The sequence below is a fragment of the Pygoscelis adeliae genome, unplaced genomic scaffold, assembly GCF_000699105.1.
Source record: "Pygoscelis adeliae isolate BGI_AS28 unplaced genomic scaffold, ASM69910v1 Scaffold10, whole genome shotgun sequence".
Classification (NCBI taxonomy): domain Eukaryota; kingdom Metazoa; phylum Chordata; class Aves; order Sphenisciformes; family Spheniscidae; genus Pygoscelis; species Pygoscelis adeliae.
Genome location: NW_008824053.1, coordinates 7,081,792 through 7,099,749, shown reverse-complemented (window position 1 = coordinate 7,099,749; position 17,958 = coordinate 7,081,792). Strand labels below are relative to the sequence as shown.

General features: G+C 40.6%; 1 protein-coding gene and 1 long non-coding RNA gene across 2 annotated transcripts; one reads left to right on the top strand and one right to left on the bottom strand.

Moving 5' to 3' along the window:
- Positions 1-4,340: 4,340 nt before the first annotated feature.
- MCOLN3 (mucolipin 3) lies at positions 4,341-16,412 on the bottom strand. The gene is made up of 13 exons (XM_009333799.1): positions 16,185-16,412; positions 14,188-14,355; positions 13,489-13,642; positions 12,922-13,006; positions 12,745-12,841; positions 12,034-12,133; positions 9,890-10,002; positions 9,659-9,808; positions 7,569-7,670; positions 7,336-7,458; positions 6,560-6,766; positions 6,063-6,192; positions 4,341-4,385 (listed from the first exon to the last, which is right to left on the bottom strand). Exons 1-13 carry the CDS (start codon positions 16,410-16,412, stop codon positions 4,366-4,368), a joined length of 1,677 nt encoding a protein of 558 aa, XP_009332074.1. The 3' UTR covers positions 4,341-4,365.
- Positions 6,053-6,923, top strand: LOC103925140. The gene is made up of 2 exons (XR_664021.1): positions 6,053-6,125; positions 6,699-6,923. It is a non-coding gene; the product is annotated as an uncharacterized LOC103925140 (long non-coding RNA).
- Positions 16,413-17,958: the final 1,546 nt, after the last annotated feature.

Genomic DNA, 17,958 nt, shown 5'->3' with positions numbered 1-17,958 from the left:
GGAGGTCCCTCTCCTCCGCCACCTCTGCCTCTTTTCCTTCGCGGCAAAGCCACCGGTGCTCAGGCTCTTGCTAAGCGAGATAAGGCTCGGTGGTTGCTGCGGTAGGCAAGGAGACAACGTGCAGGGAAGGGTGTCAGGTTAAGATTAGCTACCACAGAGCTGGTCGTTTTGCAGCCGAAAAGGTACTTGGTTCCTCAGAGGATGTGGTTTAATGTGGTTACTCCAAACTAGGGTGTTCAAAACAGAATGCAGGCTTGTAAGAGGCTCCATTGCAGCAACTGTGAGCTCTCCACCTGCCCAGACGGCGGGGACGGGCAGCGCGGGACTCTCACTTAACGCTCTCAGATGATGCTGTGTTTGGTTACGGTCACCCTGTTTAAGGGAGAAGAAGGAACAAAAGCCCAGGCAAACATCTATGTGCAGTTACTCAAAATTAGCTGCGGGAGCATTATGTCAGCTCATGCATGAAAGGTTTCTTAAGGTGTCCTCTGAAGCATCTGGTATTAGTTACTGCCTCAGGCAGCAAGGTGCCCCCGACAGATGCAGTCACAGGTTTGGTCTTTTACAGCAGCATCTGTTTTTCCCCTCCATCCACCAGAGATAAATTATGCCTTTACACACTTTTTTATTGGAAAGGTATGAGCATATCTGGATTTGATTTCTTCCCCTTTTGCATGCACGCTGTTTACTTGACAATATGCTTCTATCGAACACGGAAACCGGTCCTTAGAAACAAGCATGGCCCCCACCTCCCTCTTCCCCTCAGTGTAACTTCATTCTGCTAAGAGATCTGAGCTCTGCTGAAAACAAGAAGTTCTCACTACCTGGGCATATGCAAAACATTGGCATTGAAATGAGCCTTGGCTGGAAAACAGCTGCTGCCCAAGTTTAGCACCCTGCAACTTATTTTCATGAGGAAATACTGACTATCGGTATTTTTCAGGCAACTCTTTCTAGAGCTCAGTAAGAATCAGAACAGAGGAACTCTCTTACCCCTCCACACCTTCTTGGACAGCACTGAAAGCCCTGTTTTCCTTAGGATGGTGTTTTTAAGCATAATGATTTTATCTGATGCTTTATCTGCTTCTTTGCTCTCCCCACTTGCATTTTACAGTTCTGTCTGTGCCTGCTTAATTGTATCAGCATAAAGATACCGATGTCTCCAGGATGCGGCTTTACATGTGTTACTAGCATTGCTAATGTTGAGATTACTGATACTGTTGAAGTCATGAGGGTTTTTTTTAGAATAAGATCATTGTCACACTTCTTTGCTCTGCAAGGCCAGAACCAGCACATCATATCTTGACACAAAATAAGATTAAAAAGCCCCACCATACACACAACAGCAGCAGCCACAGATCTCCTGGCAGAGCTGCACTTCATCTCAAATGCAGCCGGTAGGCTAGAAAACACAGCATTGACTGGCTTCTTCTCAGATGAGCCAAATAGGCAGATGAAGATCCTGAACACCAAGGATCAAGCAGGTCAGAAATCTGGACAGCAGGCACTTAGATTGCCAGCAGCACTACCAAGGAGAACAATACATAGTTTTCTTAAAAAAAATATAGATAGGTATCAGATATGTAATACAAGCAGCGTTCATTTTTCCAGTCAGAACTGGACATTTTGAGCAGGTGTAAGCCAGTAACTTGTCAGGGTACTGTTCTTCTTTCCCCCACGTAACAGCCTGCACCCATGGCCAGAAATACACAATTGCTGCTCTGCTAACTTCACAAGCAGTTGTCCCTTCTTTTCCTCTGACCCCATCCTATCCTTTGCTTTACACATCCTTCTCCTAATTCAAGGTAGCCCTTCCCCTCTGGCTTCACACTGTGACCCTGCCCGTTACTGTTTGAAGGCAAGTTGCCTTTCATCAACTCTTTCCTCCCCAAACCCACACAACTGCCAGCAATGCTGAATTAAAAGCTGTGTAGTCCAGCAGAAGTGACAGTGTGGTTTTCCAATGAATTTCTATGTCTCAGTTGATCGACTTTTTAGCTGTAGCACAAGCACGTGTCATTACTTAAAGACGCTAACAGGGATTTCACTGCAAATCAAGCTTCACAGTGAAGTTTGCTCTTCAGGCAACAGAAACCAGTCTTCAGTGGAAGATTCGTCCTATTAGGAATTGAAAGAATCTATATACGATATCTTTTGCTGCTCTGGGGTCACCCATTGTAGCTTTCCATGCCTTATGCTTATACTGCTATTTCTCCTTGCTTCTATAAAACTTTGTAAGAATTTGGTATTTTAGAGCTCTGACAAATTTTGTTGAAATTTGTTGCCAATTTCATGTTAACAGTGATGAAGCATATGCTCTGCCCCATTTCTAAATGAAATCAGACTACTACTTGCCTTACAACTGTATTGGCAAACAAAGTATTCCATAGTTGTTCACAAAATGCACCCGCATTTTCAGCAAGTTATTAATCTTAGCTTTCTCTTAACTCTGTATGAAAAAGCCTTGCTAAGAAGTCAGCCTTCTGCACTTCAGTGATCTTAAAGCGCTTGCCATCCTTGCCAGAATTCCTTGCACAAACTATGTTACACAATAGCGATGTGCACATTATACATTGTGTGTTGTTGGAGATCCATAAGGAGTTTAATGTGTCAACAGAAAACATGGTCGCTTAATATTTGCTTTTCGAGGCAAGATTGCCTTGAATCTCCTTGAAAAGCTTCAGAAATCTTCAATCTTAGGTGACTGTTGGAAGACAAGGACCTCAATACAGGAAACTTTCAGATGCTGTGAATAATCTGTTCTGCCTACCCCTTGCATCTGGTTTGCCTTTGCTGAATTTGAACTTCACGTAATGTACAAGAGCACTTTTAGTGTAAGGTTTAATACTTGCTTATTTGTTTCTATGGCAAACTCTGAAAAGCTGTTAAACAGGATCACACTGGCAACAGGTCCTCACCAGAGTCCGCAGGAACTATCCTGACTACAGGAAATGCAAGTTCACACACTCCACGCGCTGCTTCATGCCAGAAATTGCGTGCTGCTATTAAAACAAAAAAAAGTTCCTATATTAACCTGGCAACATATTTACTCTTACAATGAATACTGACACACCCAGTACTTACTGCAGCTGGAAGTGTTTATTGTTGCGCATTTACAATGTGTAAACATTCAGACAGAACATGTTTAGTGTCCTCCACCTTTGTGCACAGCATTATACGTTGTCACATATACCTACAGGATTGTTGCTCACAAATGCAAGTTATCTAAAATATGCTTCCCTTTGGTTTTCTATTCTGCTCCCAGACTGAATAGACTACAGAAAATAAGGCATCCATTAAATGGCATCACAAGCAACAAAGTATAAACACTAAGTTATCAGAACTGAACTTTTACAAGATCTAATGTTTCAAACAGCCGCTGACAGTACCAGGTTCTTAGGTTGGTAGGAAACATCCAGTTTCTAAAGCGTGGAGAGAGATGACTCTGAGAGGCATATCTATTAAATACATATGCATTTAACTTAGTTTAGACTTCAGGTTTACAGACTGGTGTACCAGAGGAAGATTTCAAATTAAAAAAATAGATATTTTGAAGTGCTTTTGTCTGACTTTTCCTTTAAAAACGTAAGGTCAGCACACTGCAAAGCTGAAGACTGTAATTGATCCTGCCCAGCGCTGGATATAGGAGAACATCTACATTTCTCCACTCAAATCACCCCTCAAACTTCAGTTCTGGCCTGGCATATCCCTGGCCTCTCTGAGAAGAGACTGCCACTTACATTAAGTGGTACTCATGTTTATAGAAATATTTAGTTTATGCTTTCAGCCATATTTGAATGGCTTGTGCATCAATTCACTGTAATGTCTCCAGAAACAAGTTACACCAAATTTCATAGTTTTAGTTTATGTTATGTTTACTATGAGTGTAAATAAACAAAAAATGCTGAGGGCTCTAGAGTGAGCTTTCATTCATTCAGTGCCGGGTCAGCCATAGCTAGATAACGTCTGCAGTACTGAGGGCTAGGTTGGTGTTCGAAGTTGCAATTGTCCAGCACTATTTCTACTTATAGTTGAAAGTTACTGCATTTCTAGTCTACTCACATAAATCTAGCCAAGTCGCTGAACACAGACAGCTTTTTAATGCCCTCTGCATTCTAGCAGAATTTAACCGAGGAAACAAATAGAACAAATCTAATAAAAAAGTCAAACCCCCACAACCCCTGAACTAGCAGTGCGAGTGCCTAATCAGAAAGACTGTAAGTTTATCACAAGCTTCTGCCACAGGCTTACACTGTTGAGAAAAGCAAATTCAGGCTTTAGGTATAAGGTTTTCCACGAGCTCCACTGTCCAGTTCTTGCAATGTGTGCTGCTTCAAAGCCTCCACGATACACTCCCACAATCCATTAAATATGTTCACTAGGACCTGTACAGGAGAGGGGGAAAAAAGTTACCAGGTACTGCATCAAAATAATAGTTTCATTCTACAAGGAGCCTTAAAGGTGCATCTGAACTATTTAATTACTCATTTGACATACACTGATATGTCAAATAACTGCTATGAACCACCATGAAACATTTTGAACATGTGAAAGAATTAAGCTTTGTGTGTCCTGTAGGACCGCATGGCTGTTTAAAGAGCAGAAGCCATAGCACTGGTAACAACATCCCACTCGAGATACTTATTTATTCCTACAGATCATTTGTTTCAAAGTAAAAGGCCACAGTACTGGGCTAAAGGAGTGACGTCCAGTATGTGCAGGCAACTGCAAAGTCAGCCCTTGGTCCAGCTTCTAGAGCAAGAAACACGCTATTTCCAGTTTGTAACACTAACATGCATAGTATGAGGCACGCATGTGGATCAAGACATTTTGGACCAGGATAAAATCATTGAAGAGTAAATAATCAGTTCAGGAAACAAGGCTCTGAAACCAGGCGCTTAAATGCCTACAGCTCTGAGCCCAGGGCACTGCTGGCTGCCCAATGCCCCTGAAGAACAAATTGCTTGAGAGTAACCAAGTTTTCCTTTTCAAATGCTCTTCCAGAGTCCTGATCCCCACCTCCAAGTCAGTGGGAGAAGTATTACATCCCCACCCTGTCCCGCCTCGCGCTGGGTTTCTTGCCTGGTTAAACTGAGAGGTGTGTGCAGAAAAGGAAATATTAACAGTTCAGTGCCCTTTACCCAGGAGTAAGATGCCCTGCTCTGCTTCATCCCACACTTTCATTTCAAGAAAGGCACTCGGTCAGAACAGCAGCTCTCCGCTGTGGACTGTCTGACTGCAGGCTCTGTTCTCTCCCTGCTCCAGAATACGCCCTCTTTTCCTCCCCCTCAGAAATATATTCTATCATCTTCTGGCATATAACAATATATCACACCAGAAAAGCCCAATACCAAGGAGCTGCAAACGCCTTTGATCTTTTTAATCAAGCTGCAAATATTTTAAGGCTCCCCCACCAAGGGACCCTTCAGCAAGCAAGACTCAAGAGTTGCTGCCAGCCAGGTTAAATATAAACCACGTAACCTGCAATCATTATTCCTGAAGAAACAAAACTTCAAATAACTGAAGCATTAAGCTCTCCATAGTGGAAGTTAGGCAATCCTTTTCCAAGTGCTGTGATAATATCTTAAACTGCATGCTATCTTACAACCTTGGCAAGCTGATTTTCTCCCCAGGTTTCAGGCCTGCTACCATTTAAGTTAGGACACCTTACTGCACAAGGTGTCATTAGAAAGAAGACACTGAATGAGTTCAGTAAGTCCTGGCTATTGCAATAAGTATAGGAAGTGTTAATGCTTGCGCATTATACATACGGGGTTCCTCAGTTACTGTATATATTATCTAACTTTCTGTACTATTTTTCATATGTTAATTAATTCTTAATTTAAAAGTTCCCTCACCTCTCCTAAGGAGTTTGTTGGCTGCAGACATTTCACTGAAGTGCCCCATTCCAGAGCATTAGAAATAGTTTGGGATTTTTGTGGGTTTTTTCCCCCTCCACTCCCCAAAATTGAAGTACTCTTCGTAAACATTATACCAGGGACATTTTGTGGTGTGTTGCTTTTGCATATACATTAATGTATAATTTTAACATAGGTACGTACCGTTACAACAACAGAAGAGAGATACAGAACTCTCCTCCTCTAACCTGTACCTGCCAGAGTGCGGTAAGTCTTTGCACTGTGATATAAATCTCTGAAGTTCTGTCTCCGGAAAGCCATCTTGCTGGTAGTGCTAAAAATTGATATTTAGTTAAACCTTTAGCAGAGCAAAACCACACAATAACCTAAATCCTCCCCAGACCACTTTTCAAACATTGCTTAAGCCTGGATTTAGAAGATTCAGAGAACTGAATATGAAATTACTGCTTTTTAGTAGATGCTTAGCTTCCATTGGGGCAGGAAATCAGATAGACTTGTAAGAAAACTGAAGTAGGGAAGGACTAAAAACCTCGTCATCACTCTGCACCCTCAAAAGTAGCCATTTTATTTATTCTTTAAATTGGCACACACTGCAAGTCAAAATATTGAGGGAGATGAGAGTCTTGACAGCACCCATCTTGCATTTTTATTCCAAACGAAGAGTGAGAGTTCATGCTTACCTTGACAGTTTCATACGTATCTGTAATGAGTGCAATGAAGAGACTCAGCACCATATAGATGAACAGACTGATGAAGGAGTAGAGGTAGATCCTACTGAATAACCAAACCAAGTAACTTTTCTGCTGCATTTTTGCAAAGGTGGCAAACATGTCATCTCCATTGATCAATGAAAAAAGACATTCGGAAACCATGTTCAGAGAGCGAAACTAGAGAGGAGGGAAGAAGACAAGGACATCCATCGCCGCTTTATTTGGATCCAAAGACTGCACACAACATGAAGATACACAGCTGTTGACTGGCTGCCTTGGATCTCTTTGTACGCCCAGGGTATGACAAGGTGCAAACAGTAAAATATTTGAGGAATGAGCAAAGTTTGTCACCTCCTGTACACATACACATTCATTTCATTCACCTGTAAACTCCTGCCGGAGCAGGCAAGCCGATGTAACTTTTAAAAGGGATAAGGATAAAGTCTCCAAAGCTTTAGTTTGACACCGGCGTTCTGCAAGATGAAAATTATTTCTCAAAATACCAGCATGTGATTGGGAGTCACGGCAGCTTCCACTTCTGACTCAGAGCTTTCATAACTCGAGGAAAGTCTGATTGAGTCATGGAAGTCAGACTCCTCAAACAGAGCAGCATCATGTTGAAGATGCGCTATTTTCATATTAAGGGAAGCCTTGACATGGAAACTTAGAAGACAACAGTAATAATCTCATTTGTTTGGAATCCATGCTGCTATTCAAGTTGTCTTTTTTCCTGTTAAGTGTATTACCTTCACATGGTATGGTCCCAGTACAATCCATCCACAGAAACAATAGCCCAGGTAGATCATAGCAGCACAACAACAGAACCTCATTACGTTGGGTAATGCTGCTCGCAGTGTTAGGATGAGAAGCTGCACAAAGCAATGCAACAGTTAGAATTCAACCAGGCATTTCTTCCAGTCCTCTTATAGCAACAAACAGAATAAATACCAACAGCACGAAGATCCCAGGAGATCCTTACATTATACTTCTGAAAGAAACCTAGGTAGCGAATGACTCCAAGCCACACAAGCATAGTGGATATTCCTAGCAGTATGCTACAGACGTCATAACTTGTCAGACTCTAAAAAAAAAGAAGAAAAAAAAAAAAAAGAAAGAAAAACAAAGCCAAGTATTGTAACAACTGACAGGTTCTAAATTGCGACTCTCATTACTACAAAGATCTGTTAAGAAACATTGTTTTCCTTGGCAATCTCTCCCATCAAAAATTAGTTTGGCACAATATGCACATTGAAGAGCAGAAGTCCCACCGAAGAGCAAGGGCACTTTCAAGTGTAACTCATTTCACATGCCTTTACATATGGCTGTTTGTAAAATAGATTCTGACAAGACAAGCTTCATTTGCAAGGCCAAGAGCGCAGCTGCACTGCAGGTGCAGAAACACCCCCTCTGTACCTGCCTCACTAAGACCTGCAGAGTGGCACTGCAAACATTTTTATGTTGCTTCCAGACCTGCGGCAACTGCTTCTGGAATCTGCATGGACAGATTCCCCAGAGCAGCTTGGAAATCTCTCCTCTGCATCCCAATGGACAGTGTAGACGTGACTTTAGAACCGCAGAGCAAAGAAGGTTCTTCCAGTACGTAGGCAAAGCGGGTTTTAAAAAATAGCATGACTTGTCAGCAGAGCTCAGATAAATACTAAGGAGGATCTTGTTAGGTAGCCGGGAACTGTGAAGTGTAGAAAGTTATCAAGGAGAAGACTAATTAGCTTCTAATTAATTCTAACCAGAACTTAATTTATATTTTTTTGGCACTTCACTGTTTTTTTCCACCTACACATACTGGCCTGTTTTCATCCAAGTTAGTATATACTCTGTTCCCTGAACTGCAGCTCTACTCTGAAATGGATCATGACAGCTTACATGAATAGGAAGTTTTCACTGTTTTCTGTTTTTATTCCTCTAAGAGTTGGCTAATCTTTTATATTAGCATAATTCATTTACAGCTTGACAAAAACCAAATTTAGGCTACTTTAATATGAACTTATTATTCAGCCATTAACTTTCATACAGTAACATGGAACACCATCTTGTTATTATGGTCCACAAGCCTTGCAAAATGAAGTGAAATGTAGCTGTAGAGAGGAGTTTTAGTAAAACACTCTCTTAGAAAGGAAACATATATAAATAGATGTATTTATATATATAAGATACCAGAAACCCAAATGCAAGATCTTACTCCAATCTTGTTCTCGTCTTTGCTTCTCCCAAAGCAGGATGGAGTTATCTCTTATCTTAGCCAGCTTCCTCCTAGCTTCTTTCTATCCTAAGAACTGAGTTTATAGTTCCTAAGGTAAGATAGGGCAATTTGTACAGGGCGTTTCTGATAGTCAAGCTGTTACCAGATGGATTTCAGACCCATCCTTTCATCATTACTGTCCAAAGTCTGTTGTGTTGCAATGTCACACTTCAAAGTCTGCTACAGATTTGGTGAAGAACAACATTATCTGAATATTAGAGTGTTTCAGGATAGCATATTGTAATAATTTTTCCTCCCTAATTCTGGCTGCACATAATACGATTTTAAAAGATTTTTTTTTTTCCTATATCAAGTTTATTTTAGAAATTGAAGGCCTAGAACCTGGCTGTGGCTACCTGTGTGGTAGCTGGAAACCAAAAGCTGGGAAAGCAGCAAAGTGATGTTTAAGAAAAGAGTCTCTGTGTTGGTTAAACACTTGTTAAATGGGGAACAGAAAGTTAAATGCTAAATTTTAAAAAAATCCATCAAATAAGCAAATATAAGTGGTCCTAAATGGGGAAGAGAGGAATTCAACAGTCTTAAACTTTCACAGATGAAGTTCATTTTATTCCTTGGAATCACAAAGGAGCAAAGATAATTAGAACTAGAACATTCGGTGATATTTGGAGTTTTTAAATCTTGCAACTGGAAACAACACATCTCAGTTATAATTCCAGTGGAAAAGATAGAGTTCTAAAATTTCATGCCACTCAGAACCAAGTATAGCCAGCCTAAAGTCCTCAGAGAGATTTAAACCTAGCTGGGACAGAAACAACCAGTTTTGTTTCCACCTGACAGTATAAAAAGCTTACCTTGGCTTGTATCTCCATCTTTAGAGTTGATCCAACAATAGTTAAGACATCACTGACCATAATCAGGATGTACCATCCATTGACAAATTCCATTTGATCACTGAAAGATACTTCTTTCTTATAATAATATAGGAAAAAGCTTACAAATTCCTAGGGGAAAGGAGGAAAGAAAAAAGTTAATCAGACTTAACACAAGACATGAAGACTTTCCAAGGAAAGAGTTACACCCACCCTTTGGAGCCGAATTCCTTTAACCACTGATCGCGTGCAAAGGATCAATGAGGCCAGACAAGTCAATATAACAAAAGCATCGAAGATCATCATGTAATGAGTGTTCTTCTGTACTGCAAGAACAAAAATGTACATGTTTATAATCAGACGCATTTCATCTTGTTGACCATCTTGAGTATTGAAGTAAGAATCAAGTTTTGATGTTAACTATGTTTATACAACTGAATTAAGAAAAATCTTAGCATTTTTCCCACAAAAGTTTATCATCTGACACATTTTCATGAGAGACACAAGTGCATCTGCACTACAGAGAACACTTCAGTTAATTTAGGAAGGTTGATACCACATAAAAAATATACCAGAGTGTGAGTGCTTCTTACAGCCCTGCAGAATTAGAGGTGGGAGTTGTCCATTTTACAAGCACTGGAATGGCCTTTGGAGTGACAGAACTTGTCCAAAAAAAAAAAAAAGAAATCCCGGGAACTTAACAGTATGTATCTTCTCTTTGAGACCAGTATTTGACTACCAGATAGGCTTTCTGTCCTAGAGCAGTGCAGATAATTTGCACTGCTGCTCAGCTAGCAAAGACCAACATTGAGCTAGACATGAGTTCTCCATCTCTTATGTTACTAAAATTCATATTCTTGATTAACTAAGGTCAAATTTTGCACCAAGTCTACCACTAGACCTCTTTTTGGTTTTTATACCTATCATACAGCTGAAACTAGATGAGACAGTATAAGGGTTAGATTTTTAACGCTGAGTGATTGTTTGAAGAAAAAAATTGAAATAAATTAATGCTAAATTTGTAAGAAGGTGCAGCAATTCTCCCAAACAGGATACTGAAGTTCTAGTTGACTTCACAAACTGCACTACTCAGAAGAAGCCCGCCTACTTCTTGCTTATACCAAAGTCACTAACTCGTGTACTGTTGCCATTTAAGTTGGTTTTGCAGTGTAGTCCAGAGCAGCAACAACTTGTTATTATCCAGTTGCAATCATTACCTTTGTATTTTTCCTTGGCTTTCAGAAAATAATACAGGGTACTCCAGGAGATGATTTTGAAAACTGTTGTAGAGGCGATCTACATAGATATCAAATGTGGATCATTACAGAAGCCTGGTATCAAAACCTTCTTGTACTGCTGCACTAGCAATCTGTTAGACGTAGCATGCCATCTGGTGTGCATTTATAACATGGCAGCTAGTAAAGCTAGTTGATACAGAGTGTTTAGTGGAACATGTATATGCATATGTGGTGTGTTTTGTATTCTCTGATGCATTTCATTAAATTCCCCCAAATTAATTCCAATCTGGATCTTTAAAAAAAGCCAAACTCTTTTTTTCACTACCAGCTCTTCATTTCCTAATGTACGCGTAGCAAAGGGGAAAGTGGCAAAGTAGAAAAATAGACCTGATTCATCCTATTGCTTACTTCAGGAAAAAATTAAAAAATAAGTGGAATTTAGAGTCCTGGAAAGCTTCTGACTTTCAAAGAGATTATTTTCTCTAATCAAAAAAGATTTCAGACAATTTTTTGACCAGACCCAATAGCTGCCAACAAAGGGTGCTCTTGTGAGTAACTATTTAAGATAGATTATTTAACCATACCGTGCATCTCAGTTACACCCAAATACATGCCAAACAACATTTAAGCAGCAGCAAGAAGTGTTTCTAGCCATTCCACTCCAGCAAGCCTTAGCAACAGTGCTTCCTTATCTTTCCTGGTGCTAAGTCCTGAAATAAGAGTGAATCAGTTTCAACTTTCCACCACTATCATGTGTCCTTCTGTTGCCTGGTGCTATTTTTTGCGGTTCACAGCCCTACCTTAAGCAATGAGCAGCCTAAGTTCAGTAGCCAAAGCTAGAAGGGTGCACAGTGAGGTGTGGAAAAATTTTGGTTTGACAGTATCAATGGTGCAAGGTTTGAGAACTGCTAAGGAAAGTAACGGTGTGGCTGGGTTCCCAGGATCTCAGATCAGAGGTTGAAGAACAACAATTCTTTAGAAAATCAGGATTTAGAGCGCACCCACTAGAGAATGCATGTCAATAGTGCCTCATATTTTAATAAAGAAAAAAGTTGACAAACATAGTGCTAGTGTGGCAAAAGTTTAGCATGAAAATTTGAACACATTTATGTCACTTACTTGATCCAGAAACATGCCAGTCTTTACATTCCCTGATTGCTATGTCGTTGTCTAGACTTATTTTAATTCTTCCACTATGGGCTTTATTATCAAACACTATCTGTATTAAAAACAACAACAAAAAAGTGCATGTCTTTTTAAAATTAAGCCATTACATATGTAGCACACTGTATTGCTAAGCTTGCATAATGATTCAGAATAATTCTCTGAATTAGGGAGAAGTTACAAAACTTGTTTAAGCTTAAGGTAATTCCAGTTTATTCAATCAAATGCTGTCAAAGTGAAAGACAAACCTGGTGAACCATCTATTTGCCACAAATTGCTTGATCAACTAGATACCAGGCGAAATTCTTTTAAACTACAGCCTCATTCCTCTATGATCTGAAAACAACCTTTCCTAGAAACATCTCTCTAAAGAGAAGAGGTTTATGCTTTCGTTATACTTCAGATGGATTAGAGCACAAAAGGCAGTAAGCCAAGCAAGTGCTTCAGGACCACATCACGAGCACTCAAAGCTTAGCCTCCCACAGTCACAACTGGCGGTTATTTACAGGGTACGCTAAGCCATGACACAGTAATCCAGACACCACTGAGGACCAGCCAATGGTGCCCAACACTCTTGAGAAAACATCTGCACTGACTGTGCGTGGTAAACCAGCAAGAACGATTTCTCATTTTGAACAGAAAGACACGTGGCAGGCTTCCACGTACCGTCAGAGTGAAATCGTAACAGTCAGGGAGCTCGTGGTGACGAACGGTCTGGAGGTTGATCGCCTTCAGATTGAACATGAGCTGCACCGTCACCAGTCTGCAATAGAGCTTTGTATGAGCTTTTCACAGGGAAAATGCACAAATACCCCAATACAGGAGGTGCTGATTCCTCCTCACCTGTGGAAATCCAGAGTGAAATTCAAATTGTGCTTTCCCACTGTTGTGTTGTCTAACAGCATCATTGGCTCAATGTACAAGCAGTCTGCAACGGATAAGCACTCACAACAATATCTCATGGGTTATCACGCTCTTTAACTGTAATCTGCCTTTCCCACTCCCGAGGCTGGAAAGAGCTGTTGACTACACCAGGCAAGATAGCACGCTTAAGCGAGGAGTCATTTGGGAAGTTAGCCGACAAATATATTGGCTTTCCTGAACCAGCCAAGTTATTCATCATGAATTCATAGGGAAGGCTCCTGAAATTAGCCCGAAATACTTGTATTAGATGATCATCAGTGCTAACGGTTCATCACTTGTTTTGTGGCAGTAGACATAAAGGACTGTTACCTTGGAGGTGAGGGCTAGAGGTTAGTTACATCGTAGTTTTCTTGCCAGTTTTGGCTGGTAGTAAGTTCAATATAGATCATTTGATAGGACTATACAATACTGGATGTTTGTAAGAATTCATCATAAACGTAGGGTCCCTCCTCACAAAGAACTGATACGATAGATTAGGTTCATTACCGGTCACAATCTCTGGGTCTATATCAAAGGTGTCGTTTCCAGGACAGATGGTTCCTCGCTTGTAGAACTGCTGACACACGGCCAGAGCTGTCTCTTCTGCTCCCCTCTTCTCATAAGCATGGTTTCCAACAGAAATGTTGGGTAGCTGTAAGTACTAAAGTTCAGAACAAACAGACAAACCAACTTAGATGGCACTAAAACTATTAGTCTCTGAAAAAAAAAAACAAAAAACAACCAACCAACCCAGAAGCGTTTGGATCTGTGCTATAACCTACCTTTTTTATTTAAAAGGTCACCTAAAGAACTCGGAAACCTACACCACACTACAGCTGAGTCCTCAAATACTTTAAGGTATTTGACAAAGACGGTTAAGTGCAGGATTTGGATCTAAATACCTTTTTGCTTATTAATTTTTTCTCTTTACAACCTTACTAGAAAGCCTAATTTGTTATTTGCAAAGCACTCTGGCTCAAATCCAAGGCCTGCTTTTAGTGCAGAATTAGTATATTCATTAGTTTTAAGGATGTCGCCACAAGTACAATGCTCTGGCAATGACAGAAAACCTGAACAAGTCAACATTCTAGTCTTAAGCCACTGGCACAGAAGTTCAATTTCAGACACCATCAGGGAAGGTGGAAGAAGAAAAGGTACCCAGGTAAAGAGCATATGTATTGTATACATTGCAGCGACAATCCTTACCTGGTTTATTGCAAAGAATATCTGGTCATAGACATCTGTTTGTGTGTATACAGCATAGGTATCATCCATTCTGTCCATGTATCCTTTCAAGAAGAGATGTTTGAATGCAACAGTGTTCTCTTCTTTGAAGGCAACCACCATTTGATTGCTCAATCCAAAAACCACCAGCTGAAAAAGACATTTATATTTCCTCTTCAAAGACAAAGTTGGCTTCTGGATGAACATGTGAATCCTGTCCTGCAAACAGCCACTCTTTCATCACGCTGGTACACACGGCACTTACATGCAGGCTACTCCATTTCACAGCTGGTCAAAAGAAAGTTTGACTTTAGGAAACAAAGGGTTTCAAGAATGTTCCTTTAATGTGTTTACCAGCATCTTGGCCAAGGACTCGCATTTTCACAAAGAAAAGGATACCATCGCAAATTCAAGCTACCCATATACTGTTACATGTGCTTTGTTAGTTCAGCCTGACATTAATATGACTTGCCTTGGGGAATATCAGTGTACCTCAGCCAAAAAGGCAGGACAGGACTTAACCAGACCCCACTTTGAAGTCCTTACTCCAGAGCAGAAAAGGCAAATTGAGGACAACTCAGAAAAACAAACATCCCTCCCTCAGTTTGGGTGAAAGGTGCTTTGAGAATAACTGATCAAAACTGGGCTTGTAACAGGATAACCTCTGAAGCTGTTAAAAAAAAATATATTGCAATTGTTCATGAAAAGTTAGCATAAAACCCTGCTAGCTACTATCCAGGTGGAAAAGGTTTCCAGAAGAATGCGATGTACTGTTTGTGGGAGCTCGCAATTCTCTTTAGTGACTATTGTTTCAAATCTAGTGTCAGGAGTATTGTGAAGAAACTCATCAGAGATAAGTCTGAATCAGTAGTCTACAGATTAGTTTTATGGCCACAATGCAAACTGGATATGTAGGGTTTGATAAGGATAACTCAGTTACAGAGATACTAAAACACTCTGTGGGCAAGCTCAGCGTGCTAGGTGCACAGGAATACACCAGCAAATCAACAGTGCTAAGATTGAATTACCTACTGGCACTCACCTTCTGTGAAAAGGCTAAATCAGCATTAGTTTCTTTCTTATTTAGGTTCTTCCACCATCAAATTTTATTTTTAATCGCAAAATGGGACAGATGACAATCAGAGGATGATGATACATTTTAAACTAAAGCGGTAAGTAAGGGATACAAACATACTGCCAGATGTATAGCAAAAGAATTATTATTCCTGCAGTTTGTCCCATCATTCACGCAAGCGTGGAAACCATTCTTCTCCATACTTGCATTGTTATAGCACTGACACCACCATAAATGTAAATCACGTGCAGGCAACTCTGAAGGATCATCATCTGAGGCGTTAGAAAGATTTTATGAAAGACCTTCTTCCTCCTTAACCACAGAACTTTGAGACAAACAGTTGTGTTTTAGGCAGCAGATAAATGCGTTGTATGAAATCTACGGTGCAAGGCTGGGTGAGAGGAAGAGTGGGGCAAAATTTCTAGTTTTTTCAATACAAGAGTTTGTATACCATACGCAAGGCATAAGCAAACACCATGAAAAAGCTACCCGTTTCAGTTCTTATCACTGTGATATTGAAACACAAGCGACTGTTCCTTCCCTCGAACACAAACACACTCAGAGTGAAGAAGCTATTGGGGGGAATAGATGTATAGGGGTGCCATCCTCGGGGGGGGGGGCAAAAAAAAAAGGGAAAGAAAAAAAAAAGAGTAAAGTAAAAAGTAGAGCCCTTAAACATGGTTCCTTTCATCTCCGCTCTTAGGAAAGCTCTCTTTCAGTCAATAGTTTTAGGAGAAAATTGTGCCATCTGAGATCTAAGCTACATGTATGCAACTAAGATAGATAGTTTTGCGGCCTATCCTCTCCCTGTCTCTGCACCACACCAAGAATAGCATTTGTCACCTGCACTCCTTACTTGAATTCCCATGGGCTAAGAAGAGTCTCTGCGTCCCTAGTTACTCACCTGAATAGTAACCATTGCTATTTTGAGTAGCTGAATCCCAAGTTTCCAAGGTTTCCTGCCCCGGGCCCAGAATTTCTCACATGGGTTCATGAAGAAGAATTTTAACTTCCTTCTAAGCTGGTCTTCCAAAAGCCCCGCCTGTGACACTGACAGGTGTCGTTTGTAGCTGCAAAGATTTTCATCATCGTGAGCACTGCAGCTGCTCACAGCCGCTTCAGGATTTTCCATTTCTGAAATGAAAAGAAGTCCACGTCAGTTAAAAAACATGCAAGCGTGAATACAGTAGCATCAGATCAGTCTGCACTGACAACCTGGACTCCCAAGATGTTTATCTTCTGTGAAAGGCACTTACACATTACACTGAATTTAAGACCTTCCTCATAATATGGCACATGTTCTGCAGAACCCAGAGAAAAGTTTGGGCAAGATCTTAAATTTGCAGATAGGCTGTCAGGACATTTATTTAGTAGTGGAATTTCTGTCCCTTGGGAATTATGGAGTCACTTGCTGAAAACTTCTTCCTCTCTCACTTGCCAACAACATCATGTATGCAGACATCCTGACTCATTTCCTTCTGTGTCCAGAAGAATACCAAAAGCCTCTCACGAGCGTTCACTCTTCTGGAAAATTTATCTACTTCAGTAGCTAGTATTTTCCCCTGCTGTCAGCCGGCTGTCCAGTCCTTGAAAGAAATGGAATTTTCAAGACAGACAGCATTTTTCTTAGGCATTAGTATTAGGATCGTTCACTCTTGGAAATGGAGACCCAGCACGCCAAATTGCAATTCAGATAAACTACCTGAGCGCATTAACTTGTCATTTGGCAAGATTATATCTATTCCTTCAGCCATAAAAGACTGAATGCAAACCAACGGTGATCATGAACCAGACAAAAAGAGCAAAAGGTAATTGTATTCAAGCATCGTGATTAACCGAAGAGGCTCACGTTCTAGATCAGTATGAGGGGAAAGATTAGAAGAGAACCTTATAAACACAGTTTGAGACGTTACTCTCTGTAGTATTCAACGTGTGTAGATGTTGATCTGTTACTAACTTCGCTGACTCCCAAACATTTTATAAATGCTTTATACAGTACTTAAGAGGTAGCCAGGAATATTGTTTCAGATAAAAGATTGTTGACGTTAAGAACAGAGGAGAGCCCCTAGGTTGTGAATAAATTTAAAGATGTGCCATATTAGACAAATTATTTTTCATTTGCATAAGAAAAGTTTCTTCTATAACTCAAACAAAAAATCATCACCGAGATGAATTTTTAAAAACGTGTAGATCACAGCCGCTCTCCTCAAGCGGCCGTTGCACGCACCAGAACACAGCCTGCTTTCAGACACGATCCAAGACCTTCAGTTTCCCCGGCTGTCGGAGAGGGCAAGAAAAGTTTTGAATCGGCAGTTTAACACTAAGAACAGGCCCATGAATAGGCTGAACAAAAAATTCAGCTCCTGTTTTATCAGGTCTCCGTCGTCCTGCGGGATACTGTATGCCACAGTTGCCACTCACCTTTCTTACAGCTGATCAATCACTTCGCAGTTAAGCCCTGCTCTGATACTGCAATATTCCTGTCAATGCAGGTGCTTGATTTAAAAAAAAAAACAAAAAAAAACCAAAAAAAAAAACAACAACAACTTATTGACCTCACGGTATCGGCTTGAGAAGACGTTCCAGACAAACGTAAGACGCGGGAGGTATTTTCTCATTAACCCGCGCAGAGGCGGCGCGGGCTCCGCGGCCGAGGGTGTCACAGCCGGCAGCGCCCC

Coding starts and splice junctions, on each gene's coding strand:
- MCOLN3 (XM_009333799.1), bottom strand. CDS start 16,412: ATGGAAAATCCTGAAGCGGCTGTGAGCAGCTGCAGTGCTCACGATGAT. Junction 13,643..14,187: donor TATTCTTTGCAATAAACCAG/GTAAGGATTGTC, acceptor TCTGAACTTTAG/TACTTACAGCTACCCAACAT. Junction 4,386..6,062: donor TCTCTTCTGTTGTTGTAACG/GTACGTACCTAT, acceptor TCTCCTGTACAG/GTCCTAGTGAACATATTTAA.